At 45.2% G+C, this 27,924-nt stretch overlaps 1 protein-coding gene across 1 annotated transcript in view; it reads right to left on the bottom strand.

Annotated features, from left to right (window-relative positions):
* The window catches only part of GEMIN8 (gem (nuclear organelle) associated protein 8), a 21,678-nt gene extending 2,025 nt beyond the window's left edge, over positions 1-19,653 (bottom strand). Inside the window, 3 exon segments of the mRNA XM_006878306.1 lie at positions 12,457-12,919; positions 14,587-14,664; positions 19,522-19,653. Of these exon segments, the coding sequence (XP_006878368.1) occupies positions 12,457-12,919; positions 14,587-14,664; positions 19,522-19,653 (673 nt within the window).
* Between the last annotated feature and the right edge of the window lie 8,271 nt (positions 19,654-27,924).

Raw genomic sequence — 27,924 nt, 5'->3', positions numbered from 1 at the left:
GAAGCAGAAGATGAAAGCAGGAGCGGGGAAGGGAGTAAAGAAGCAGAAGAAGAGATGAGCAGGAGAGCAGGGGAGTGAAGAATGAGCAGGACAGTAAAGAATGAGAGAAGAATAAAGCATGTAATAAGAAGATTTTTAATTCTTCACGACTTATCAACTATGTGTAATTCTTTCCGCCGACACACGCATCAACCTTCAGGAAACCCTGGAATAAGTTTTTTGGGGTTGGCTCCCGGCACAAACCTGTGGGCAGGTAGGAGGAAGAGAGGGTACAGGGCATTTTGGGGGCAGTGACATTGTTCTGTATGACACTGTAGTGGTGGTGAAAAGGCAACATGGGTCCACGCTGCACTTTCTGAGCCATTTTTTTGTAAAACTAACATTGCTTAGTCTAAGGTGGGGATCACATCTTTGGGATAGGCACTGCTTTTCTTTGATCCCGACCAGACCAACTCCCCCATCGCTTTAGGATGCTACCCTGATTCTTCCCCAGAGCCAAATACAAATCAACCCAGGCAGCCAAAGGGAAGGCGGCAAAGACAGGCAAGTTTTGCAAATGAAACGAAGCCCTCCAACATTTCATCTTCCTAGGGTAGCCTTTTCCACGGCGGGGAGGGATTTGACATTGCACTTCCCAGGTTGGCCTTGGTTAAATTCCTAAAGTTATACTTTTCACCCTTCTACTTTAAATGGATTCTGGTAAAACTACAAATATTTATCCCATCTACTCTCCCCTCTGTATTCTGTACCCCAGCAATTCCCAGTGTTCTAAGTTTTATTTGTCTGTAAATAGCAACAACTTAGAACTACCAGGAAAGCAATGCTACGTAAGGTAACAATTAGCCAATGAATGTCATTGCTGTAAAGTTTCTCTGCTGAAGAGTGAGGCATTGGTTGTAGGATGTGCATCTCCTTATCTACAATTACTACCAAGAGAAATTCAGGGAACAAGGAGTGAAGAAGGTTGCAAGGGAAGCAAACAATGATACAAATCATGCTTTCCCCACAACCAACAAACAGCAAAAACAGAGAAGGCGCAGGGAAGATGAGCAGAAACAAGGGTACCTCTTTTCACTGGCGCCTGGAAGGAAACACAGCTGTGAGCTCATCAAGGGCATGCCAGCTGCCATGGAACCAATTCCCACTCATGGTGATCCCACGAGCAATAGCACAGAGCTGTGTCCTGATGGGTTGTCAACGGATGGGTTTTGGTAGTAGATTGCCACTGAGTGGACTCACACCCCCAACCTTCAGTTTGCGCCATCCAGGACTCTTCTTCAAGGGCCAATAAAAAGACTTTGTTCTCAGAAAGTCACAAATTCTCGTCTTTAGAAATATCACTTGATAGTTGCAGGGAAAGTGTTTGATCAATTTGAAAATGTTACGAAAGATGCACACACTGTTCAACCACTCTGGAGAATGGTATGGTGCTTCCTCAGAAAGCCGGAAACAGACATACCTGATGACCCAGCAATCCCTCTACTTGGTATATATCCACAAGAAATACGAGTCAGAGCGCTAGTAGATAAACACCATTGTTTATCGCAGCACTATTCACAACAGCCAAAAGACAGAGACAGCCTAAGTGCCCATCAATGGAAGAATGGATCTACATACACACAATGGAATACCATGAAGACTAACGATGAAGCTGCAAGCCACCGCAAAACATGGATGAACCCTAAGGACATAATGCTGAGTTGAAATCAGTCAGGCACAAAAGGACAAATATTGCCTAATTCCCATTATTGTAAAAACTCAAGGAAAGATTTCCACACTAAAAGGTCTCTGAGGGTTACCAGGAATGGGTGGGGGGGGAAGGGGACAGTAACCCACAGGTCAGGGGACAGGGAGGGCGATAATAGGAGGGGGAAGGCACTGCACAAGAAGGGGAGGAGGGTGGAGAAGTGGTGAAGATGTGGAAAGACTCAGGGAGGTCGGCATGGGCTACATGGAAGAGAGGTAGGGGGAGTCCTGGGGTGGCGCTGTGGGTTAATGCGCCAGGCTGCAAAGTCGTTTGAACTGCAAGGTTGGCGATTCAAGCTCACCAGCTGCTCCTCGGAAATACAGGGTTGCTATGGGTCGGAATCGACTTGACAGCATTTCACAACAACAGGATATAGGGGATCAAGACACAGGCTGAAAGGGGAAAGCAGACAAAATAATGTTAAGATGTTTGACTATTCACAAAAGGACCATTACTGTAAAAGGTTAAGAAAAGTTGCCCATACTAAAAGAAAAAAAAATAAAATTCTTGGTGGGTTACCAGGGGTGGGAGGGAGGGGACAGGGGCAGTAAGGCACAGGTTGGGGAGAGTCACATCATAGCTTGAATAATGAGAAGGGCAATAAACAAGGGAGGGGAGGGCAGTACAAAACAAGTTGGAGGGGGACGGAAGAACAAGGAGGGTAAGGGAGGACTCAGACAGGTTTGCATGGGCTAAGTGGGGCAGAGGTAAATAGTGATGCATGCTCAGTCTTGAAACAACAGGGCTCTGTGATACAGGGATCGAGGCATAATCTGAATGGGTTTGTTGTTGTTGTTAAGTACCATGGAGTTGGTTCCGACTCATAGTGACTCTGCACAGGGTTTCCGAGGCTGTTAAGTCTCTACTGGAGCAAAAAGCCTCATCTTTCTCCCGCGAAATGGCTGGCAGTTTTGAACTGCCGACCTTGAGGTTAGCAGCCCGATTCGTAACCACCACGTTACCAGAATGGATAAAAGAGGGGAAATAATATTAAGATGCTTGACTGTCTTATGGATATTGGTTTCCCTTGTCTACTATTATAAATTAGACATTTGAATGAGATAGAAAGGAATATCGAGAAATACGATTACAGGAATCTTGTAAGTCCGTCTTCAGCCTATAACTGATGGGAATACTTAAAAGGAGTTCTAGAACTTGCCCAGTCAAGTGGGCTTCTTGTGGAGCCTATGTAGAGTATAGGGCCTTAGGTGAAATCCTGAGCCCCATCCAGAACCTTCTGAGGTGGGACATTCCCACTTGAAAGGACATGTAGACCAGCCTGGAGCACCTAGAGGAACAGAAGATACTTTTTGAAAGAACAACCAGCAGGAAAAATCAAAAACAGAACAGCAGGCTGTTCACCTGGGAGCCTTCAAGTCTCTTCAGGACAAACCCCCTCCATGACTGAAACTCAAAGGGAATACATGAATAGGCTTATAAGATCACTGATAACAACGTTGATCTACTTGTGAGTAGAAGTGGGGGAAAGGTAGTAATGAAAACATGGGCTGAGCTTGACCATGATACATAGACTCCTGTAGACCTTGAGATGAGAGAGAAGAGGAAGGGCTAATTGGTCTGAAGTTTGGGGAGATTTGGGAACTTCTGAGCCCATGGACATTGACCTAGCCATGGGGGGCTAGATCTGAGAGTGAAGCGTCCTGCTGATATGAACTGAGTGGAGGCGAGGCGTGCAAGAACGTCCAAACTTGCATATAGTGCCTGTTTGACCTAGCTTGGATGGCTTGATGATGAGAACTCAAACAGAGTAAGATAAAGAAATTTGATACAAGAAGCAAGTGTAAATCGCTAAAATTTGATGAACTTGACCTTTACTTATGGATTTAGGAGCTCAAAATACCAACCGAGAGGGAAGGAGTCTTCACATCAAGGATCAAGCCTATTCCCTCAGTACACAAGGTTGATAGGGATGGACAACTTAGATATTGGTGACCTAAAACAGGGGGACTATGAAGGTACAGAGTGGCTGGCCTCCAAGTTTTCAAGAGGGAGTTTTGTTTCAGAGCAAGGGAGGGATGGTAGAATCCCCACTGAATAACTTTCATCTTGTCTAGATGGGTATGGTAAAAGGAGCTGGGGATAGGACTCTTTTGATTCAAAAGTAATTGTTATCATAACAAATTGCAACTATCACAACTGTAAAGGTAGAAGTTGTGTAACAAAGAAGTTAGTAGTTAGTTTTGCAATCCAGGAAAAAGGACCCTAGGACCATCAAGAGGGAAGAGCAAGAGTGGAATGTGGGACCCCAACCAGAGAAGAACGACACCAGAGATGGAGGCAGAGACGAAGACATGGAGATAGAGCATCTGAGGACTCTAAACTCATGAAAAGAGGAAGGCTGTGTGCTGGTGGCCAGGAGGTAGGCTTGCAGAATGTACCCTTTGGTTGTTTAAGCGATTATATATTCCTGAGCGCTTTTGCGTACGTGAAAAAATAGAGGCAAATAATGTTAACCGATGGTGCATGGAGGGGATAGTAATCATTGCAAATGAAACAAAATACGATGGGTTGAGTGCAAAACCGATTTTCTATAATGTAAACTATTAGAGAATTCATAATAAAAGCTTAATTTTTTTTTTTTTAATGTACACACTGCTAGTGAAAAAAAAAAATCTGTAAACAGGAGGGGGTTTGGCGGGATCATGTATGTGGCCCTTTTCTGCTTTCGAACATTTGTGGTTTGTTTTTACGTAACAAAGTAACACACAGATGAATGGAATGACTGTCAAATAAAATAAATGAAAGGGTACCATTTCCTTATCTATGGAGAAGCAAATATATAGTCACTTATATAAGCATGAGTTGTGGTGTTGGAGGAGAATACTGAAAGTGCCATGGATTGCCAAAAGAACCAATAGATCTGTTTTGGAAGAAGTGCAGCCAGAGTGCTCCTTGGAGGCCAGGATGGCTAAGCTTTGTCTCTCCTACTTTGGACATATTGTCCGGAGGAAACAATCGTTGGAGAAGGATGTCATGCTGGGTAGGGTGGAGGGTCAGAGAAAAAGAGGAAGACCCCCAAAGAGATGGATCAGCTAGGTGGCATCATTGATGGACTCAAGTGTGGCAGCGGTAGTGAGGTTGGCCCAGGATCAAACATTGTTTCGTTCTGCTGTGCATGGGGTCGCTATGAGTCGGTTCCGACTCCTGTTGTTGTCCGGCACCTGACAACAACAACAACATAAGCATGAAATATAAAACTAAACCAAAATAAATGCCTGCTATGCGGATGAGTCCTAGTGTGGTACTGCAGGATAAGCACTGGACTATAAGGTCGGTTTGAACCGCAAGGTTGCCTGTTCAGACTCACCAGCCGTTCCTGGGAAATCCTATACAGGGTCACTATGTGTTGGAACCGACTGGACAACATGTGGATGAGTGGGATGCCAACCAGTATTTTTCCTCCCAACGTTCTCGATCTTTCTGTCCTGTCTGAAACATAAATTCTTCAGTTTCCCTGGGTTTAAATTCTATGTCACCCAACTTACATCCTGTTGAAGTAGTTGGGGATGGATGAACTTGGTCCTAATTAGCTAATGAAAATGGCGATTTCTAGACATTTTTCTGACATTCAAGCTAACTTCTTGGAAAATAAAACAAACAATGAAGAGGGCTGTGCCTGCTTCTTAGGGCCCCTATCTCCTGAAGCCTGGGACCAGCTTTTCCCTGGGGAAGTCTCATGCTTTGTCACCTGCTTCCTTCCTGTGAGGTGTCAAGCACTCGCCTTTGATGTTTATTATTTTTTGGTTTTTAAAGTTGTGAAGGAAAGTGTAGTTTGATGCTTTCAGAAGGAAGAAGAAGTGAAAGGTGACTCAGGACGCTGGACTCGGGGATGGCCAGTGACACTGGTCAGGTCTCTTGATAGAGTCATGAAGAGAACGTGCAGGCACTTCACACATATCGCCTCCACAAGCGGTACGAAGAGCAATTTTGAGGAGACTGGGCAGACGGGTCACAGCGTATAGATGGAATGTGACCAAAGTGTTTCTGCCTCGAGGACCTCTCTGCTATTGTTAGGTGCTGTTGATTAGTGAGGGACAAGAGTCCCTCTGTCACCTATGAACCAACTCACACTGTTCCAATCCTGCACGGTCCTCTCACATTTTTCCTTCTGCTCAGAAGATAGAAGCCAGAACACCTGTGGGGCAGTGGGGGTCCCCCAGCCTTCTGCCCTCTGTGTCTTCCATCTGCTCCACACTATCATTAGCATCACCAACAGATTTCCTGACATAACAGATGTCCAGCTTCCTATCTGATTATGCGTCTTTCCTGGACCTGAAATCTTAGCTGTGTGTCCTGTTCCCTACCACCAGGGGATGTGACTTCTCCCTCAGCCTTCTGCAAGGCTGCTTTTTTTCCCCCTTATAATTCCACATCTTTATCGTGATGTTTCCCATCGGCTATGCTCCCATATGGAGACCTGGGGTGGCACTGTGCGTTAATACACTGGACTGCAACGGTGGTATGAATCTCAAGGTTGGCAGTTCAAACTCACCAGCCACCCCTAGGAAGCCCTATTCAGGGTCGCTATGGGTCTGGTAGCGAAGTGGTTACGAACCGGGCTGCAAATTGCAAGGTCAGCAGTTCGAAACTACCAGCTGTTCCACGGGAGGAAGATGAGGCGTTCTGCTCCCGTAAAGATTTACAGCCTTGGAAACCCTGTACAGGGGTCGCTATGAGTTGGAACCAACTCCACGACACACAGCCACCACCACCATGGGTCAGAACAGACTCGATGGCATGTAACAACAACTATCCTCCTGATAAAAATCATCTCACAGATATAAAATACACCAAAGACCGCCAGAAGAATGACCTAACCTATGTTAGAAGAGGTAGAACCAAATGCTGCTTAGAAGCCAGGGTGGCAAAACTTGGTCTCTCATACTTCAGACATGTTACCAGGAGGGACCAGTCTCTGGAGAAAGATATCATGCGTGGGACAGTGTAGGGTCAGAGAAAAAGAGGAAGACCCCCAACTAGATGGATTAACACAGTGACTGCAACAACGGGTTCAAATACAACAATTGTGAGGCCAGTGCAGGACCGGGAAGTGTTTTGTTCTGTGGGGCTTTGAGTCAGAACCAACGCGACGGTACCTAACAATATATGTTATAAACCAATCAGTTTAAAACCAAATATCCTCAGATTGGCAGTGCCTCATGGTAACAGCTAATGTCTGAAAGTACTTGACCTCATGCTGACTTAGGGGATCACACAAGCCTGGGAATAGAATGCGCTTGCTTGAAGGCATCCCCTCATTCTGCTTTCTATTTATTGCTTCCTTCCTCCCAATCAAAGAAAGGGTTCTTAGTCATGGGCAGTTTTTCTTCCTGTCAAAACAAGGCTTGGGCTCAGTCGCAGCGGGAGACTCCTCTTACTAAGGCACAGAAGTCCAAGTACCACACACCAGGCACAACTGAACTCCTGCCTTGTAACTGGGAGTTTGGTTGTTTTCATTGAAAAATAACTTTAGGGCTTAATGTTCCCAGGCACTTTTTACCTTGCAGGGTGTTTGGCCAAAGCAATTTGTTTTAATACAAATCAACAATATCAATTTAGATTCCAGCTTTAAAAGAGGGTTACTATGCAGATAGGGTTAAATCAAAACAAAAAAACCCCAGTATTATACTATTAAGGAGAAACTTGACTGAATCCTATGTTGGCTAAGGACATACAATCTTAGTAAGTCTTTGCCTTAATCTATACATCTACATAATGTATTACCAGTGTTGAGTTATAGTCCATAGAGGAAACAAAAATCATGGGAACTCATTTGGACTACCGAGGATCTAACCCACATAGCAGGGTGCACATTTTTGTTCCGCGTGTGCGTTTGTGTGAGTGAGTGATGACCTTTGCTCATCTTTTCTCCAAGTATCAGGACCACAGCCTTGCAGTTCCTACTGCTGGCTATTCTGGAATAAAAAACTATACGTTTTATTTTTTTAACTGTACTCCATAGGGCTTCTTTTTTGGCAGCAGGGGTGGACAGGGTTAGGTAGGAGTAAGGAGTGAAGGTTAGGGTTGGTTAGTGCTCTGGTTATGATCAGGACTAGGGGAAGAGTTGGGCTAGGACTAGGAGTAAGGATTAGTCTCGTTTTTAGGGTTAGGTTTTTTTTTTTTTTTCTTGAAATCTGCTGATTTCCTCTTCTTTTGGAAGTTTTGTAACTATATTACTCCCTCCAAAGAAATCTACTTTTCATAACCTAACAAGACAGAGTTTGCCTTCAGAAATAAGTGGCAACAGCTGACCTGCAAAACGTCCCACCTGCCGACTTTCCTCTGACTCATGTTACTGCTGGAGGGAGTATCTTAGCGGGAAATGATGGCATAGAACATCATCAAAAGCATGTAGGTTCCCACTGTACAAAAAGGGTTGGTTCTGACTTTGTCCTAAAATGTTTGGTGTTTCCTATCAGAAACTGCCAGGAAGGTCTTCCCAAACAAAAACATCCTGTCCTATCTGAAGGATTTGATCCTGAGAAACTATTAAACAAGATCCAGATGATGAAGGCTTGTCTAACATAATATGTTCCTGTGGATGGGAACAATACTGAACCGAAAGTTTCCTGTTCAATACTGAATGTACACATAATGAACTAGTTGCTTTTAGTGGTTCGAACAGAGCAGCTGAGCCCAGTGTTCACCTGCCTCAGGTGAACCTCAGGACCTTGTCTCTGCAGCAAGTCTGTCCCGGATGTGGGTGTCACAGAAGCCTCTGTGTGTGCACACGGGGCTGCAGAGGTGAAGCCTTGGAAAGTGCCTTTGCCTCGCTTCCATGTGAATTCCAGCCTCCAGTTACTGCTTGCAGGGGCAGGAAGAGCAGGTCAGGTCAAGTCGACCCCCCTGCCTGTCTTCTCCAGTGTCTGCCACCAGCGGGATGAAGCCACAAGGGGCAAAAGCACGGCAGAAAGACCTCTGCTTTTAGAGACACAGCTCTCTGAGACAAAGAGGTCAGAAGTGGGCTAGAACCGTGCATTGTAAAAGCACAAAGAAGCAGAAACTGATGTGTTGATAAGTGTGTTACTAGCAATACGGAAGTGGGTTCATTGTCTCTTTTTAAACTCTATTAAGAACGCCTTTGTAACAGCTAAAAACGGTGTTAACAACTATTGCAAACCAACTGTTGTTGTTGTTAGGTGCCATCGAGTCGGTACCGACTCATGGAGACCTTATGCACAGCAGAATGACCTTATGCACTTAACCATCTGTGTTAAGGGCTAAATGTGCCAGACACCACCAAAACCATGTCTTTCAATTTTGAAGGTTCTAAATCAATTGAGGAGTTTCAAAAGTGCTGCCGACAACCGAACATCATTACTCAAAATGTGAGACCTGTGATCCAGCATGCATCAAAGCCCACAGGGTCAGAGGAAACCCAATTTCAGATTAGCACCCCACCTGCCAGGATGGACTATTAGCAACTCACTGGGAAAACGACCACTTCCTGACCACTGCTCTATATATGTTTCCTATGGCCCATTCATGATGATCTCTATTTCCCCGAAGAGGAGACTGAGGCCCAGAATGGGAAGGCAGGTGGCCCAGGGGAGGCTAAGAAGCCACAGCTAATGAGTGGTGGGGATCAGCTCAAATCTTGTAATTTTAGCAGTTCTGCCAGCTGTCAATATATAATGCTAATAGCACATAGGATTAATGCTGAAAGCTAAGGTTAAAAACAGAGGTTGGAAGGATTTTAAGAAAATTACTTGTCTGGCTGGTAAAACAAACATATAAGGCATTTTGTTCACAGAAATGACAAGATCTGTACAATTAATGTACTTGATAGCCCCAGTCACAGAATGCATTTGAGAACAAAGAAAATTCACTCAGAGCGATGATATCAGTTCAATTTGGAGCCGTGAAACAACAAAAAAGCAGATCTGGAATAGTGTCCAACAAATTCTAAAGTTCATAAACCATCCCAAGTCTAAGTCACTTCGAGAGATTCCTGCAGAATCACAGAAAGTTTAGAACTTTATGGGATACGACTGCAACGAACTCTGTAAGCCTCAACATTCATTTATTCATCTGAAATAAGATACTAAGCGCCTGGCACATGTTAGCGGGCCACCTCTGTGAGTGCATTTAACTGTGTAGAATTATACGTACCAGTGGTGAAGAGTTCGGGACCTTAACTGCTTCTCCACCACTTACATTTTCCCCCCTTGGGTAGAAGGACACATTTATTTAAGCTTTTTCTGTGCATTGAATGAAGGTTTACAGAGCAGGCCATCACTTTTACATTCCACAAATTACACACTTTGTTTCATCTCAATGATTGCAACCCCGTCCATGCAACAACAGCTGTCCCGCTTCCTCCCTGGGGTTCTTGTGTCCACTCCTCCTCCATTCCCTGCCTTTCTGAATGGTGTCCTTAGGTAAATGCTGCCCCTTTTGATCTGGAATGGTTGCCCATTCAGTGGTGTGTGTGTGCCTCACTAATGTTGTCGCTCCCTTACCCCACAGGGAGGAGTTCAATTCCAGACTTGAAGGGTGACCAAGGGTCATAGTCTTGGAGTTCCACCGCTCTCTATCTGAACAGTAAGCCTGGTCTCTTTTAAGGTTTTGAGTTTTGTTTCATATTGCCTCCCACTGTATCCAGGACCTTGTAATGTGATGTCTTGCGGAGCAGTTGGGAGTGGCAGCCAGGCACTTAGTTCTTCTGCGGTGTGAAGACTCCAGTCACTTCTCAGCCAAGCAGGGGGTAGAACCTGGGCTTTGTGGACTGTGTTTGCCAATGGACCGCGGGAGAAGGGCACATTTCATTACTCTGTTTTCGTTTCATTCACATCTATTCTTTCTTTTGTCCCTTTCATTGAACAACAAACAGGCTTATGATGGGGCTTCCAAAAATTCATGGAAAAATGTCATTATCTTTCAGTTCATTTTTTTCCCCACGAACATTTTGAAGCCCCCTTGTATTTTAAATCAGAAGATAATGCAAAATGGCTGTATAGATGACTGGGCTTGCTTCCATCTGTGATCATAAGCGTAATTCTACCTGTGAGCACAGGCTTTAATCTTCGGCGAGAAAATGATGTTGTTTTAACTTCTGGTAAGGCTGACAGAAACAAGCCCTGTCTTGATCCTTTTTCTTTGTCTAAAGCTGTAACAAACAGTACTACAACCCAATGTGGACACGCTCTAGTGCCTACTCTCATTCCTTAGATTACACAAACCGGTATTTTGTATGTATCTTGGAAAAAGAAAAAAAAAAAGCAAGACTTAATTTAAGATTTATTTCTGGAACTCAAGGAAAGAAATGTAGTCTACGTGCAACAGAGAAAACTCTTCAAAACACTTGTTAGGCAGTAAGTCACCCTTCAGGTCTGGAACTGAACTCTCCCCCATGACATGATTTTCAGCCAAACACTCGATAGGTCTATAAGGGGCGTGTCAATGGTAGGGAGGTATGAACACCTTTGAACAGTCAACCATTTGGGACCCAGACGGCAGCACTGGTGCAAAGACAAAGTTCAGAAGGGCTAGGAAAGGAGGAGGCATGGCAACAGGAAACACTGGGAGTGAGTGGGATGAGGGAAGCTACACGACAAGGATTGTGATCAATGAGATGAAACAAAGTATGTATGAATGGAAAACTGATGAGTTCCTCTGCAAACCTCACAACAAAAAGTAAACAACAACAACAAAGAGAATAAACTCATCACTTCTTGGACTTTTGGCTAAAAACAAAACAAAAAAATGTTTGAATATACTTTCTAATATGCATCAAAGAAAACAACACTTTAATCAAAAAAGAGTAGTAAAAAGCCAACAAAAAACCCCCCCAGAAGTCTTCAGGAAGAAATCAGACAGAAATACAATTAGACATACCTTATATCCCCTACTGCTCAGTTTTGGGACCCCATGGGGACCAGTAAATACTAGTCCACCGTTAGGAAACTTCCCATTTCCAGACTTCCATGTTTTTGTTTTATTGGAAAATTCTGGGCAAAATGTCATACAATTAGACCTCCGTAAGAAAAATTGGTTAGCGCAAGGCGAAAACCATTTGTGTCCTGTTCTAGTTCTTTGCAGCAAGTTAGGAAGAAATTATAAAAAGAACCCCCCTGCTTTCTGACGGAAGCTAGAAGAGCATAAGCACACTTCCGTAAGCCCAGGGCAGGGCCAGGTGGCCTCAATACGGGGCCCAGCAGGGCCGGAGAAGTGCAGGCTGCCCATTGCTTTTTTCTGTGGCGCTTCAGCGTGCTCTTGTTCTGTAGCACGGGGCATCCCTGAGCAGTGTACTGATCAAGTGGTACCAGTCTGACTTGAGGTACCAGTAACTGTCGGGACAAACAATCCCAGCATCAGGCAGGAGCCCGAGCCAGGACGACTTTGGTGCAAGTCTTAACAATGAATGATGTCATGTACGCTGCAACAAGTTTTCAGAAAGCTCCATGTTTTCATCTTTAAAATGAGCTTAATACCTCAAGGGACTATTGTTTAGATTAGAGATCATACACACACACACACACACACACACACACCTGGTGGAGTGTCTGACAGTCAATGAACAGCACGGCTACTACTTGATAAGCTCCATTCTACTACAAAAACTCTGGAGGCTAACTTATTTGAGGAGTGGTATCTGTATCCAAATGAGGAGTTATGAGTTGATGTATTAGGGAAGGAAAAGCACACAAGGCAGGCAAGGACAGGAAGCAGGAGAAGCCTGGACTTACGTCGTTCCTCTCTGTGCCTCTCAGTCTCCGCAAAGTATTGGCGCAGCTCCTCAGTGATCTCCATGTTGCTCAAGTCGCATTCGATTCCCCCATCGGACTCACTCTCTGTCTCCTCCTCTGACGATAACAAAGCTGGCTCTTCTTCTCTGGTGGAGAACTGACCCCAAAGGCTGGCAGGTGAAGGCTGCCCAGATCCTCTAGAATGCGGCTGTGTGCTGTGGGCATCCTGGGGCGCTGAGGGATGGTTGTAAAAGGACTGAGGGTACTCACCCTGGTTACCATAACCGCTATAGGGGTGAACCGCAGTGGGGAGATACCACAGAGAATTCACATAGGATTCCATGGCCTTCCTGTAGGCCTCATGGTGGCTTCGCATCCAAGCCATTGCCTGATGATAATGCTGCCAGTATCTTGCATAGGCCGGATGGGAATACCAAGCATCAGCGTCTTTTGAAGATGATGCCTATGAAATGAAGTGAGTGGAGAGTAGATGCCGAGCAGTGCATCCTCAAGAGAAATCATCAACTGTTTCCTCAACTAACCAGCGGGCACGTACTGAAAGGATGCTGCTGCGCCACCAAAGGAGTGTGTCCCGAGCAGACACCACGTGGAAACACACTTGCTGTATAAATACATGCACACGAGCCACACAGACACGGGGCAATCAGCTTACCATTACCGCACATTATAAAGTACAGACCGAGGCTAAGACTCTTTTGCTACAATTCAGAGAGCGATAAGGGCTCAAAGTTTGGCACCTTAACCATCTCACCCCATGGTAATGAAATGATTCTTTCTGAGCTAGAGACAGCTGCCAGGAGCCACACGGATGGATGGCCAAGAAGGACGCTAGCCCCTCTCTTCCCCATCCCCGGAGTAAGCCACTCCTCAGTGCCCGGGACAAAAGATGTGCACTAACGCATCCAACAGAACTTTGACTTGTCGCTCTCTGATGCATTTCTTCCATCTTCTCTGTCGTGGAATGAGAATACTTAAACACACTAATTTACCTTTTCTTATAAAGTTCAATAACCAAATAAAAACAAACTTACCTTTGCTGCCATCTCTAATGGTGAACGTTTCAACAGGCACCTGAATCTAGAGCAGAACCACCACAGTGGCAACATGTGATCAGTACAAGTGTGTGACAGTCAAGGCTGTTTCATGGTTTTCAAAATCCTCAACATCATGCCTGTTCTTAACACCTACACAGCCCTGGCACTTGGGTCAAGACCTTGTGGTTTGTAAAGGAGGAGTCCGCTTTGGCATGCTGAAATAGGTCACAGGACACTGCATGGTTTGCCATTCAATTACTGGCTTCCATATGGAAAGGAGCTCTGGTAGCGTAGTGGTTACGAATCGGGCTGCTAATCTCATGGTCAGCAGTTCGAAACTACTAGCTGTTACATGGGAGAAAGATGATGCTTTCTGCTCCCGTAAAGATTTACAGCCTCCGAAACCCTGTACAGGGTCGCTATGAGTCGGAACCGACTCCATGGCACATAACAACAACAACATATTGAAAGGAAAGTCTACAAAAAGAATCATATTGATATTTAGTGGCGCGGTAGCATCAGCACTAGACTGTGAACCACAAGGTCGGCAGTTCAAACCCACCGGCTGCTCCTCAGAAACCCCATACAGGGTCTCTATGAATTGGAACCAACTTGACGGCGCTTGATAACAACAACAACAATATGTAAAATGGATACTGGTGTGGGGCTGTAGGATCAGCTAGGGATTGTTAGCCATAAGGTCAGTGGTTCAAGCTCACCAGCTGCTCCTCGGAAATTCTATCCAGGGAGGTTACAATGAGGAATCAACTCTACAGCACTTCCCCCAACATGTCTACACAAGGGAGCAGTGGTGGCTCAGTGGTAGAATTCTAGCCTTTCATGTGGGAGTTGTTATTGTTAAGTACTGTGGAGTCAGTTCCGACTCGTAGTAACCCTACACTGGGTTTCCGAGGCTGTAAATCTTTACAGGAGCAGAAAGCCTCATCTTTCTCCCACGGAACCGCTGGTAGTTTCCAACTGCTGTCCTTGAGGTTGGCCGCCCAACTCGTAACCACTACACGACCAGAGCGCCTTTTTATGCGGGAGACCCCGGTTTAATTCCCAGCCACCATACCTGGCACGCAGCCACCACCTGTCTGTCAGTGGCCATGAAGCTGAACAGGTTTCTGTGGCGCTTCCAGACTAAGACAGCCTGGGAAGAAAGGTCAGATGACTGACTTCTGAAAACCAGCTAATGAAAACCCTATGGATTACAATGGGCCGATTCACAACCTGCAACCGCTTATTCCATGGGGCATGGGGTCACCACGAGTCGGCGGCCCACATGTTGATAGCTGACAACAACGGGTTTATCAAAAATAACATAAATGAAACATTCGCAGCTATTAATTCACTTTCTAACCCTTTGAGGCACTGTGGGTTAATGTGTCAGACTGCAAAGCTGCTTGAACTGCAAGGTTGGTAGTTCAAGCTCATCAGCTGCTCCTTGGAAACCCTACACAGGGTCGTTATGGGTCAGAACCGACTCAACGGCACTTACCAACAATAACAACCCTTACCTCATGCTAATGACTATTTAAATCAACCTGGGACTTTCCAGCACTTGAGAATTCATTTTTCCAACTCATCAGAAACCTCTGTTGCATTTCACCTGAGGTTTGGGATGGTCTCTGCTGCCTGGTTGTGCCTTGAGCTTTCTTTCATTCAAAGTGAGTTTCTTCAGGGTTTGGATTTTGATTGCAAAGAGCCTCTCTCACCCTGACACCACACCCCCCTGCAGGAGAAAACTGGTCCCCGAAGATATTGCACTGAGCAGCGGCACCAACTGGTGCCGAGACTGCTCTCTGCCCAGAGAAGGTACCTTGGTTCTCACTCACCTGCTTCTGTAATTTACGTATTGATTTATTTGAAGTAGCCAAAGCAAAAACTTAATCTGCACGCTATTACGATCTATTCGGACTTACTTTTTTTCTGTCCACTGGTTCAGTTAGTAAACCCAAAGCTTATACCAGCATGCACCTAAAAAAACACACACACACAAAAAAACAATTTAAAAATAAGAATAAAAACAAAGATCCTAAAATGAGTGTCAGATAAAGGATGTGAGAGAGGGAACCACGAGTGCTAAGAGACACGGGCAAACAGCTGACTTGGGTTTGAAACTTTGGAAATCAGTTCTAGCAGGAGTCTTCATTTTCCAACTTCGCTTAATTATGGGTGGGGTGGGGTGGGGGCAAGTGGTATTAATTGCAGCTGAGTCTGACTCATAGCCACCTGTGTAAGAACTCCACACACAATAAGCTTCCAGCCTAAGAAATTAACTGGAGTTATTTTGTAATAGCTATCACATGGGCAATGTTACAATGTTACAAATCAAGTTGTTAAACGGACCACTTCTATCTTTGGGGGTTCAAATTCACCAGCTGCTCCTTGGAAACCTTATGCAGGATCATTAGGAGTCAGAACCAACTCAAAGACACCTAACAACAACAACAACAACCATCTTTGACCATATTGCCTAAAGAGAACCACTCATGTGCTTTCAAGCAGGGTGTTTCTCAGAGGGCTGATACAACTTTTTGTAAATTTTTTTAAAACATTGCCCACACTTCCTGCTTCCTGTTGTCAATTCAGGAATACACACACACAGTCTCTCTCTCACACACATACACAGAGTCTCTCTCTCTTTGAACACAGACTGCAAAAGAATAAACAAATGTAATGAATTCAGTTCACGTTATTTTGACACTGTAAGGCAAAGGTTGAAAACTAAGCGATTCCCTGAAAATCTAGAGAGCTGCTGTCTTCACTAGGCAAGTGGCCCACAAGCAAACCCACTGCCGTCCAGTCTCTGCCGACTCCAAGCCCCTGTAGGTCAGAGGAGAGCTGCCCCTAAAGGTTCTGAGGCTACGAATCATTACCGAAGCAGACTGTCACAGCTTGCCCCCATGGAGCGGCTGGTGGGTTCAACCTGCCCACCTTGCGGTTGGTTGCTGAGTGCTTAACCACAGTACCGCCAGAGCTCTCAGGCTAGTGAAAGGTATACAGCAGACCATCCAGTGAAGAGGCTTACCACTCCTGGAGTCAAATTAAGACAAATGCAGCAGTGGCAGAAAGCAGTACACATTCCAGTGCCACCCTGGAGACACAGTCTATGAACGGCTAATTCACTGTCTCCAGTCCCTGTTGCTACTACTGCACTCGGAATTGCTTTCTGACAGCCTGCAGCACATAAAGACATTACAGTGACCTCTATGTGCGTCTCCATCAGATCTGCTTTATAGATGGACAAAGAGCACAAGAATATGATTAAACAAGCCCCTGAAACAACTGCGGCCTTCTGGAAATGGAGATTTTTGAATTCTGACTTCTACATGCTGAGACCGGATCCTCGGGGCTATCCATAACACTGAGCTGGGTGGCCCTGAACCTCAATGACATCATATCCAGTCTTATGGGAGCCCGCTGCTCTTTGGAACTGGGGGCCCAGCCAGGCTCTGAAGGGGGATGGGTATTAGGGTTCGACTATGGTGAGGTGGAAGTTTAGGCCCCTGGGAGGAAATGGCCACGTTGCCCAAATGGCCATAGTTGTGATTTATGCAGGTGAAAGCACTCAGCTGCTAACCAAAAGGTTAGAGGCTGGAACCCACCAGTCAGTTTGTAGGAAACCCCATTCCACCCTAGAGAGTTGCTATGAGTCAGCAAAAGCAGTGGATTTGATTTGCGTTTGTGTGATCTGAGGTGGGGCAGGAGGCTTGTTAACTCCAGAAGTGACATACACCTTTGGCCCCCACTTCCCATTGCTGTGGGCTTGACTCCGACTCATTAAGACCCACGTGTTATCAAAGTAGAAGTGTGCTCCATAGGGTTGTCAATGGCTAATTTAGGGCAATAGATCACCAGGCTTTTCTTCTGAGGCACCTCTGGGTAGACTAGAACCACCCAACTTACTGGTTAGCAGTCCAGTGCGGAACAGATCATAGCAGCCAGGCACTCCAGATGTCTTTGAGACCACAACTAATTTCATAGAAGGATTGTTTCAGAGGACATGCAGGCACACCCTGAGCACCCATTAGCATAAGAAGGAAGCCAGGAAGACGAGCGGGGGCTGACCGGAGCAAAACTATATTATTCAGCCTCAGATCAGATAGCCTGGCATCTCTCAAACACGTGAACTACTACACTAAGGTGTGAAGCTCTTTGACCAGCCCGGCCAGGAAGAAAAGCTGAATTTCTCTTCCTGCTGGAATACAGTTAGCTCTCTAGGCTTTGCTGGTTGCTGAGGCCTGAGGCTGGATGTCAACTATCCCACCCTCCCCCTTGGCTTTCTTCGGTTCCCTTCACCTATCAGATCCTTTTCTGTTTTTCGTATTTTTGTACGGTCCCTGCAATCCTAGAACCACTCCATTAAAAAGAGTTCCGAGAATCTTGGACAAATGGATGAGTGAATCTCTCAAAAATCTAGATAAGGCCGAGAAAACAATTTTAACAGGAAAGCAGCATGCACAGAACTTCCGCATTATGACTGGCAGGGTCTTTCTAGTGTTACTTTTCTGTGTGTCAGCAAACGTTTTCAATAAAGGGCCAGATATTTTAGGCCTGTGAGCCACATCTGGACTGTCACATAGTCTCATGAGTCTTGGCTTTTTTCCCCTCACAAAGCTTTAATGCTGTGAAAAGCATTCTTACTTCACTAGCAGTACAAAACAAGTTGTGGGCCAGCCTTTGTTCCCCGCTGGTTTTGGTTACCACATTACGTGGCAGAGACTCTTAATTAAGTGGCAGAACATCTTAATTGTTCCTCATTTTCTACTTGGAAACTTCGGGAGGAACTCCACGATTCCCATACATCCATCATTAGGCTTAGAATAAGACAAACTGCTAAGCAGTTCCTAATATTTTGGGACAAAAAAAAAAAAATCATCTCTATGTCGTTATGTATCAGGGGCTACCAGAAGAATAAAGACACTGTCTTGGAAGAAGTGCAGCCAGAATGTTCCTTGGAAGTGAGGATGGTGAGACTTTGTGCTTCATACTTTGGTCACACTTTAGGTAAAGTGGAGAGTTCATGAAAAAGAGGAAGGCCTTCAGTGGGATGGAATGACACAGTGGCGGCACCAATCAGCTCCAACAGCAAGGACTGTGAGGCTGGGGCAGGGCCTGCAGCGTTTCCTTCTGTTGTACGTGGGGCCTCGGTGAGTCAGAATCGACTTGATGGCACCACAACCACAACACGACTAAGTGAAGACACTGGACCATTGCTTAGCACAGACAGAAATGGGTCCTGCCAACTTTTTCAAGCTGGTTACCCTTTCCGCAGACAGCTTAGGGAATGACAAAAGAATGCCTGAGTTTCTGCAAAGTCAACAATTCGATCAATTCGACATATGACAGTCATCCTTTAAGAAGCCACCACCAGTAGAAGTTTTGCGACAAAAACTGGGGAGTAATCTTACAGTCCAGAAACAGAGGACCCTAGGACCATCAAGGGAGAAAAGCACAAGCGGAATGAGAGACCTTATCCAGAGAAGCAACGACACCAGAGATGGAGGCAGAAATGGGACATGGAGAGAGGGAGCAGCTGAGGACTCTAGATTCATGGGAAGAGAGGGACTGAGAGCTGGCAGTCAGGAGGCAGACTTACAGAATGTGCCCTTTGGTGGTGTAAATTATTATATATACCTGACTGTTTAAAAAAAAAAAAAAAGAGCTAAGTGAATGGAGAGAAATCCTGTTAACTGATGGCACACGGAGGTGATTATAATCATTATGATGAAATTAGGTGTATGATTGGTTGAATGTAAAACTGATGATCTGCCCTGTAAAGTTGCACTCAATTGACATTAAAAACGTAAAAAGACTAAAAGAAGCCCCCACCATGCTTACAGGTGCCATGTGGTTTTGCTTTCTCTTCTGTGCCCCCACCTCCCTGGGAGGTCTTCTCTTAAATGGCCTGGTTTTTGTGGCTTCATGAGCTGGTTGGTGGAGCTGAGAAAAGGGACTGGCGATGTCAGGAGGGCTGGGATCCACAGCGCCATTCGAGCCGGGCAGCCGTCCCCAGAGAGCACAATGGCATCATAGTCACTGCCCAGCTGAGCCCGAGCTAGGACAGAGACCCAATTCATTGTCTGTCCATCCTCAGCCTCCAAAGAAGGAAGGAAAAAAACAGGGTTGAGGTCATTCACTGAACACTGCCGGGGCCTCCAGGCAAAAGCGCCTCCACATCGCAGTCGGAAAGCTCAACGTTCGTTCCCATAAAGCCTTTCTCAACACAAGCGGAATCTGTGCTGAGCCTGGGGGCGGGGGTGACAGGCATCCACATACATAAAGACAGACCACAGCGTTGCAGTTTTCCATGGATAAAATGTGACTGTCGATTCAAAAAATAAGCAAGCTCTGGTAGTGTAGTAAATTACTCACTGCAAGGTCACTAGTTCGAATCTATGACTTGTTCTATGGGCGAAAGAGAAGGCTTTCTGCTCCCATAAAGATTTACAACCTCAGAAACCCAATACAGGGTCACTAGGAGTTGGCACCAACTCGACAGCACACAACCAACACCACTATTCAAAAATGCCACAAAGAAATAAGGTGGCTTTGTTGCAACGTAGTAATATCATCCATATTGTGCTTACGGCATTTATAGTCGCGTGACTACAGGATCTAGGATGTTCCACAGCAAGCAAATCAATAAAAACACAAATCCCGCCTCAACACATTAATGTGTCCTCTGTACCTAAATCCCAGCCCGAACATCATTTTCCAAATTTCTGAAATGTCTGAATTGTCCAGAGTTCTCAACATTCAACACATGAAAACTCACTTGCTTGGTTTTTGCCTGTAAGCACATTACCATCCAATCACACTAAGTGACGCTGGCTACAGTCTCCACAGCCCAAGCTTTCCCACCTACGAGACTCTCAGAGCTCACCAAACAGTTGGGGACATCTAATAAGGCCCTGAGGGTCACCTTGTGGAAGGCAGGAAAAGGGGACCTGCTGGAGACTGAGGCAGATGAGGCCCGGGCGAATCTGCATCACATAAACTCAGTCCACCACAGTTCTACAGACTCTCTGGATAGGTACCAGTAACCCATCAGAGGAGTCTTCCAGTAATGGGCTCAGTAGGTAAGATAGCGAGCTCAAGTCCCAGGGGCCTTCCTCTAGCCTCCGGGGTTCAAACTCCACCTTTTGGCTGGACACAGGCCTTCTACAAGTGCACCTGACACTGTGTCCCCACAGCCTGCACCTCCCATCTACAACCGAACCCAACCCAACCCATCGTCCTGTCAGATGAAGCAGAACCACTTCATAGTTTCCGAGACTAAATCTTTATGGAAGATGATGATCATATCGTTCTCCCATGGAGCAGTTGCTAGATTCGAACTGCCAACCTTTTGGTTAGCAGCCATCCGCTTAACCTCTGCGCCACCATCTATAACAGCCACCATAAAAACTGACGGACAAGGGTGCAAACAAACCCCAAACCCTATTTACCTTCTTCTGGGTGATGCAGTAAGATAATTTGCTCCAGAGTGTCACAAGGCTGAGACGATGTGGTGAACAAGTCCCTCCCCACCCCCAAATAAACGACTCTCCACCCACATGATACTGTTAAATTTGTCAATAAGGGTGATGGATTTGGGAATAGACTTATTTGCAAGTTTATCAAATCCCCATGTGATTAGGGTCAGATTCAGAATTTGAAGCCTCACAAAAACAAGGTTACTCTGACTCATGAAGCCAGCAGGAGACTGGGGGCTACTGACAAGATCTAATGGCACACTTCCAAAGAGGAGAGAGTTCACTACAATGCAGTCATGACCACCAAGGAAATGTGATGAAGAAGCAGGCACTGCATGCTCAGAGCAGATCAGCAAAACCTTGACTCACAGAGAGCGGTTAAGGCCACCGGTCAATTTCACGAGTAAAAATGCAAGGTCCCCCCCTTCATGAGCACGTCACGTTCCTTTCTTGTCTGCTGAATGAATTCAGCTCTCACTAAGTTGCACTCATCCCGGTACTTAATTACTTGGTAGCATGGATTCAGCCAATTGCTTCTTTTAAATTTCCTAGTGTCCTGGTATGGTGCTGTAGGAAAAGCACTGGACTGCTAATTACAAGGCACATGGTTCAAACAGAACCAGCTGCTCCTTGGAAACCCTATACAGGATCACAGTGAGTCAGAATCGACCTGATGGCACTTAACAACACATTTTCCTTCTACCATAAAAATAACGGTTGATATTTCTTCTCCTTGGATGTTCCCGACTGCCTTTTCCTGGCAACATTCTCTGCTCTGACCTCCATCTGAAAGGTTGAACAGTGCCCTTGAGTCGATTCTGACTCATAGCGACCCTGTATAAGGTTTCCGAGGAGCAGCTGATAGGTTTGCAGTCCAAAAAGCCTTTAAATCTTCTCAGACAGCAGGCATTTAAATTCACTATTACATTTTCAATCCAAGCTATTTTCAGTGTATTCGACCTCTGATCAATAAGTTATGCTGTTTTTCAGTTGTTCAACTGTACCAAAAAGAAATGGTTGATCTTCAACTGTTTCAAGAGGTAGCATATGATCAATAGCCAATAGTACTGAAGGAAGAAGTCCAAGGTACACTGAAGGTATTGGCAAAGAACAAGGCTCCCAGAATTGATGGAATACAAATGGGAGTCTTTCTACAAACTGATGGGGCACAGGAGACACTTACTCACCTATGCCAAGAAATGTGGAAGACAGCTACCTGGCCAACTGACTAGAAGAGATCCATACTTGTGACCATTACAAAGAGAGGTGACGCAATGCAACGTGGAAATCATCAGACAGTATCATTAACATTACATGCAAGTAAAATTTTGTTAAAAGATAATTCAAAAGTGGCTGCTACAATACACTGACTTGAAGCTCAAGTTGGGTTCAGAAGAGGACGTGGAATGAGGGATCTCACTGCTGATGTCAGATGGATATTGGCTGAAAGCAGAGACTATCAGAAAGATGTTTACCTGTGCTTTATTGACTATGCAAAGGTTTTCGATTGTTTGGATCCTGACAAGCTATGGACAACGTTGCGGAGCACTTCACTGTGCTCATGAGGAACCTGTACATAGACCAAGAGGTAGTCGTTCGAATAGAATTAAGGGGATACTGAATGGTTTAAAATTGGGAAAGGTGCGCACCACGGTTGTATTCTTTCACCATACTTATTCAAACTGTACACTGAGCAAATAATTTGAGAAACTGGATTATATGAGGACCACGGCATCAGGATTGGAGGGAGGCCCATTAACAAATTATGATATGCAGATGATACAACCTTGCTTGCTGAAAGCAAAGAGGACTTAAAATACTTACTGATGATGATCAAAGACCACAGCCTTCATTCAGTATGAGTTGCACTTCAATGTAAATAAAAGAAAAAAATCCTTAACACTGGACCAATAAATAACATCAAGATAAATCAAGTAGACTGAGTTGTTGAAGACTTGGATCAACCATCAACACTCATGGAAGCAGCAGTCAAGAAATAAAACAATGTATTGCATCAAGCAAATCTGCTGCATAAGACCTCTTTAAAGTGTTGAAGTCTGAGGACTAAGGTGTGCCTGACCCAAGCCATAGTATTTTCAATAACCTCACATGCATGAAAGCTGGACAGTGAATAAGGAAGACCTTAGAAGAATAAACAAATCTGTGTTGGAAGAAGTACACCCAAAATGCTCTTTAGAAGCCTCAATGCGAGACTTTGTCTCTCATACTTTAGACATATTATCAGGTGGGACCAGTCCCTGGAGAAGGACACCATGCTTGGTAAAGCAGAGGGTCAGTGAAAAAAAGAGGAAGACCCCCAATGGAATGCATTGGTAGTAATGGGCTCAAGTATAGCAATGGTTGTGAGGTTGGCGCAGGACCAGGTCGTGTTTTGTTCCGTTGTGCATAAGATCGCTATGAGTCAGTACAGACTCAATGACACGTCACAACAACAACTGTTCTTTGGTTGGTTTTTCTATTTTAGAGAAATCAATCTAAGAGTTCTAGACTTTGTGAACTCTCCAACCAAGTCTTACTTAACTTTCCTCCCTCTATCCTGCTCACATACCTAAATGCTGAATCAGGAAGACAAACTACATCTTTTCACATCTGTAAAAGAGTTTGTGGAGGAAAATCTCTCTGGAGTTTTGCTTTGCATACTTAGCCAGAACAGCAATGAACACAGTGTGGATTTGCTCAGGACTGTGAGCAGTTAGTCCTCTCCAAAGTTACTAAACAATCTTTTATTATTCAAATATATAGTTTTTGCTCACTTTGCTGTCCCAAAGGCACTGTTACTCCAAGAAACTGTAGAGTCGACATATTTATCAAGCATATCCTCACTCCACAATTCAGGGGAACACTGAGAGTAAACCTTCCCAGAAAGGTTATGTGTGCTACTAACCTTTTACAATTTCAAGGAAAGTTTTGATTTGAGAGAAACAGCTGAATACAGAGCCTCGACTGTGAAACAAGTTTAAAAACCATCCTATGTAGGGGAAAAAGGAAAATCAAACCGGGTCAAAACCATCTAATCTTTGCCAAGTGGATCTCAGGATTCCGACGCTGAAATGCACATGGCTGGGCACCTGTTCAACTCCATTCACCTTGTCACAGAAGGGGGTTAACGACACGCTCTGCCTCAACAGGAACCATGTACAGACGACCCCAGGGGCCACACGTTCTCAAGAGAACTTCCACCCAAAACTCTGCCCCTCCCCCCCCGCCGCGCCCCAGCTCACAGTGAAAGGGCAGATTAAGAAAGGCCCCATTTTTGATGGGCCAGTACCCAGGCATCCTTTAGAAAGAGGCACTGGGCAGGATCGTTCCATTTCAGCTCCAGATTTAGCTTAACGAACAAACTAACTTTTTTGGCACATTAGAATCATCTGGAGAGCTTTTTAAAAAAGCGCCGCTGCCTGGGAATCGAGAATTGGTCTGGGTTGGGGGACGGGGCACCAGACTTTACTTTAGAGTCACCCAGTGATTTCATGTACGCCGGGAGAGAACTCGAGATCTAGCTCCCTCTGACAAGTAACCCCTGGAGCTTTATGATCTCCTGGGCCTCCCGCCCATCTTCTGCAACGGGATTAACAGTAGGAAAACGTAGCCCCATGGACCTCGCCTCTCCCTTCCTTACAAGAGAGAAGCATCTAGGTTCCACCCTCACTCCCAAAAGTAAACCCAGCTGTCGCTGGGGTCACCTCATGAGCACGCAGCTTGTAGATTCCGGGCGGTGGGCGAGCGGGACCTATTTTTCACTGGGGAAACGGAGGGGGTTGAGGGTGGAAGTGGAGGCGGTTGCCGGGACGACTCCAAGTGCACTTCCGGTGCTGAGCCATGACCGGAAGTTTCGCATCGCTACGCGGACACACAGGGTGGGGCTAGGGCTGGGACTGGGAGCGAAGTTCGGTGGCGGCGCCTGCGCAGACAGGTGGTGGCGCCTGCGCAGACTGGTAGTAGTGCTGCCCTAGGCAAGAGGGGCGGGGCGGGAAAACAGCTCTTTAACCCTTGATTCTCCGCCCTCCCCTAAACTCATATTCTTTCCCTTTTCTTTAGCTTATAAGTTTATTATTTTTTTAAAAGCGAAATTGGAGGGTGGTCGTGACCCGGGGCAGGCTTTGGAGTTAAATTCACCCAGATCTGAATTCGAATGCAGCTCCAGCGCATTAATTAAATTAACTCAGGAAGGTTAAGTAAACCTTCCTGAGTTAATTAATTTGACCTTTTGTCCCCAAAAATGTAAATAAAACTTACAGCATACCTGGTGCGTTAACGCAGACAAAAAATATACATTATTTACATTTTGTCACTACAAAATGGTGGTGGTGATTATGTGCCGTGGAGTCGGTTCCGATTCATAGCGACCCTGGACAGGGTATCCGAGGCTGTAAATCTTTACGGGAGCTGGTAGTTTCGAACTGCTGACCTTGAGGTTCACAGCCCGATTCGTAACCACCACGCTGTGAGTGGAAACCCACTGGACAGTACTTAGCACCAACAGCAACAAGCTTACGTGAAGGAACCGTGCAAGCGCTGTCGGGTAGCTGTCTGCACCTATAAAGATAGACACATTTGGAGACCACAGATTTGTTGAGTGAGAATTGACTCTATGGCAGTGGGTTTGGTTTACCCGTATAACAGGTGTCCTGGTCGTGCAGTGGTAAAGCGCTTGGCTGCTAACTAAAAAGTCAGCCGTTCCAACACACCAGCTGCTCCGCAGAAGAAAGATGTGGCAGTTGGCTTCCATAAAGATTTAAGAAAAAACAAAAACCAAACCTATTGTCACAAAGTCAGTTGGGCCCTGTAGTGACTCTCTGTATAGTTTCTGAGATTATAAATCTTTACAAGAGCAAACAGCTTCATCTTTCTCTGTCAAAGTGGCTGGTGGGTTTGAACCACTGACCTTTCATTTAACAACCCAATGCCTAGCCCAGAGCACCACCAGGGTCCATACAATAGTGGAAACTATATGGGGCAGTTTTCCTCTGTCCTATAAGGAGTTCTGGTAGCGTAGTGGTTACCAATCGGGCTGCTAACCTCAAGGTCAGCAGCTCGAAACTACCAGCCGTTCTGTAGGAGAAAGATGAGGCTTTCTGCTCCCGTAAAGATTTATAGGCTCAGAAACCTGTGCAGGGTCACAATGAGTCAAACCGACTCGACAGCACTTAACAACAACAACATAGGGTTGCTATGTGTTGGAATCAGCTTGATGGCAATGTGTTATTCCTATAAAATCCCAGTGGCAGTGGCCAATTCTGACTCATGGAAACCACACATGTGTCAGATAGAGCTGTGCTCCACAGAATTTGCAAATTGGCTGTTTTTTGGGAAAAAAGTGTCATAGTTTTCTTTCAAGGCACTTCTGGATAGACTTGACCCTCCAACTTCTAGGTTAAGCAGCCTAGCACATTAACCAATTGCATCACCAGTGGCATCCCTATGTTTTTGTTGTGGTTAGGTGTCACTGAGTTGGTTCAACTCATAGCAACCCTATGCACAACAGAAGGAAACACTGCCTGATCCTGGGCCAACCTCAATATTGTTGCCACGCTTGAGTCCATCGATGCTGCCCCTTGGCCAATCCAACTCGTTGGGGGTCTTCCTCTTTTTCTCTGACCCTCCACCTTACCAAACATGATATCCTTCTCCAGTGACTGCTCCCTCCTGACAATATGTCTGAAGTATGAGAGACAAAGTTTGGCCATCTTGGCCTCCAAGGAGCACCCTGACTGCACTTCTTCCAAAAATTGATCTAATGGTTCTTTTAGCAGCCCATGGCACTTTCAATATTCTCCTCCAACACCATAACTCAAAGGCATCAATTCTTCTGTGGTCTTCCTTATTCACTGTCCAGCTTTCACATGCATATGAGATTACTGAAAATACCATGGCTTGGGTCAGGCGCACCTTAGTCCTCAAGCTGACATCTTTGCTCTTCAACACTTTAAAAAGGTCTTGTGCAGCAAATTTGCCTAATGTAATACGTTACTTGATTTCTTGACTGCTGCTTCCGCGAGTGTTGATAGTTGATCCAAGAAGAATGAAGTCCTTGACAACTTCAATCTTTTCTCTGTTGATAAGAATGTTGTTTATTGGTCTAGTGGTGAGGATTTTTGTTTTCTTTACATTGAGATGTAATCCACACCGAAGACTGGTCTTTGATCTTCATCAGTAAATGTTTTAAGCCCTCTTCACTTTCAGCAAGCAAGGTTGTATCATCTGCTTATCACAGGTTGTTAATGAGTCTTCCTCCAATCCTGAAGCCATGTTTTTCTTCATATAACCTAGCTTTTCAGATTATTTGCTCAGCATACAGCTTGAATACTTATGGTGAAAGAATATAACCTTGTCGCACACCTTTTTAAATTTTAAACCATCTAGTGTTCCCATGTTCTGTTCGAACAACTGCTTCTTGGTCCAGGTACAGATTCCTCATGAGCACAATTCCGGAATACTCATACTTCGCAATGTTGTCCATGGTTTGTCATGGTCCAGACAGTTTAAAACCTTTGCGTAGTCAATAAAGCACAGGTAAATATCTTTCTTGATATTCTCTGCCTTCACCAAGATCCATCGGACATCAGCAATGATATCCCTCGTTTCACGGCCTCTTCTGAATCCGGCTTGAACCTCTGGAAGTTCTCTGTCAATGTATGATTGTAGCCGTTTCTGTATTACCGTTAGCAAAACTTTTCTGTCATGGGATATCAAAGAGATTATCCGATGATTTCTGCATTCCGTTGGATCACCTCTCTTTGGTAATGGCACAAATATGGATCTCTTCCAATCAGTCGGCCAGATAGTTGTCTTCCAAATTCCTTGGCAGAGACAAGTGAGTGCCTCCTGTGCTGCCTCACTTTCTTGAAAGATTTTAATTTTTATTCCATCAATTCCTGGTGCCTTGTTCTTTGCCAATTCCTTCAATG

Source organism: Chrysochloris asiatica, unplaced genomic scaffold (genome assembly GCF_000296735.1).
Source record: "Chrysochloris asiatica unplaced genomic scaffold, ChrAsi1.0 scaffold00018, whole genome shotgun sequence".
In the NCBI taxonomy this organism is placed as follows: domain Eukaryota; kingdom Metazoa; phylum Chordata; class Mammalia; order Afrosoricida; family Chrysochloridae; genus Chrysochloris; species Chrysochloris asiatica.
Note: the sequence above shows the minus strand (reverse complement) of the source record. Positions and strands in the feature narration are given on the sequence as shown.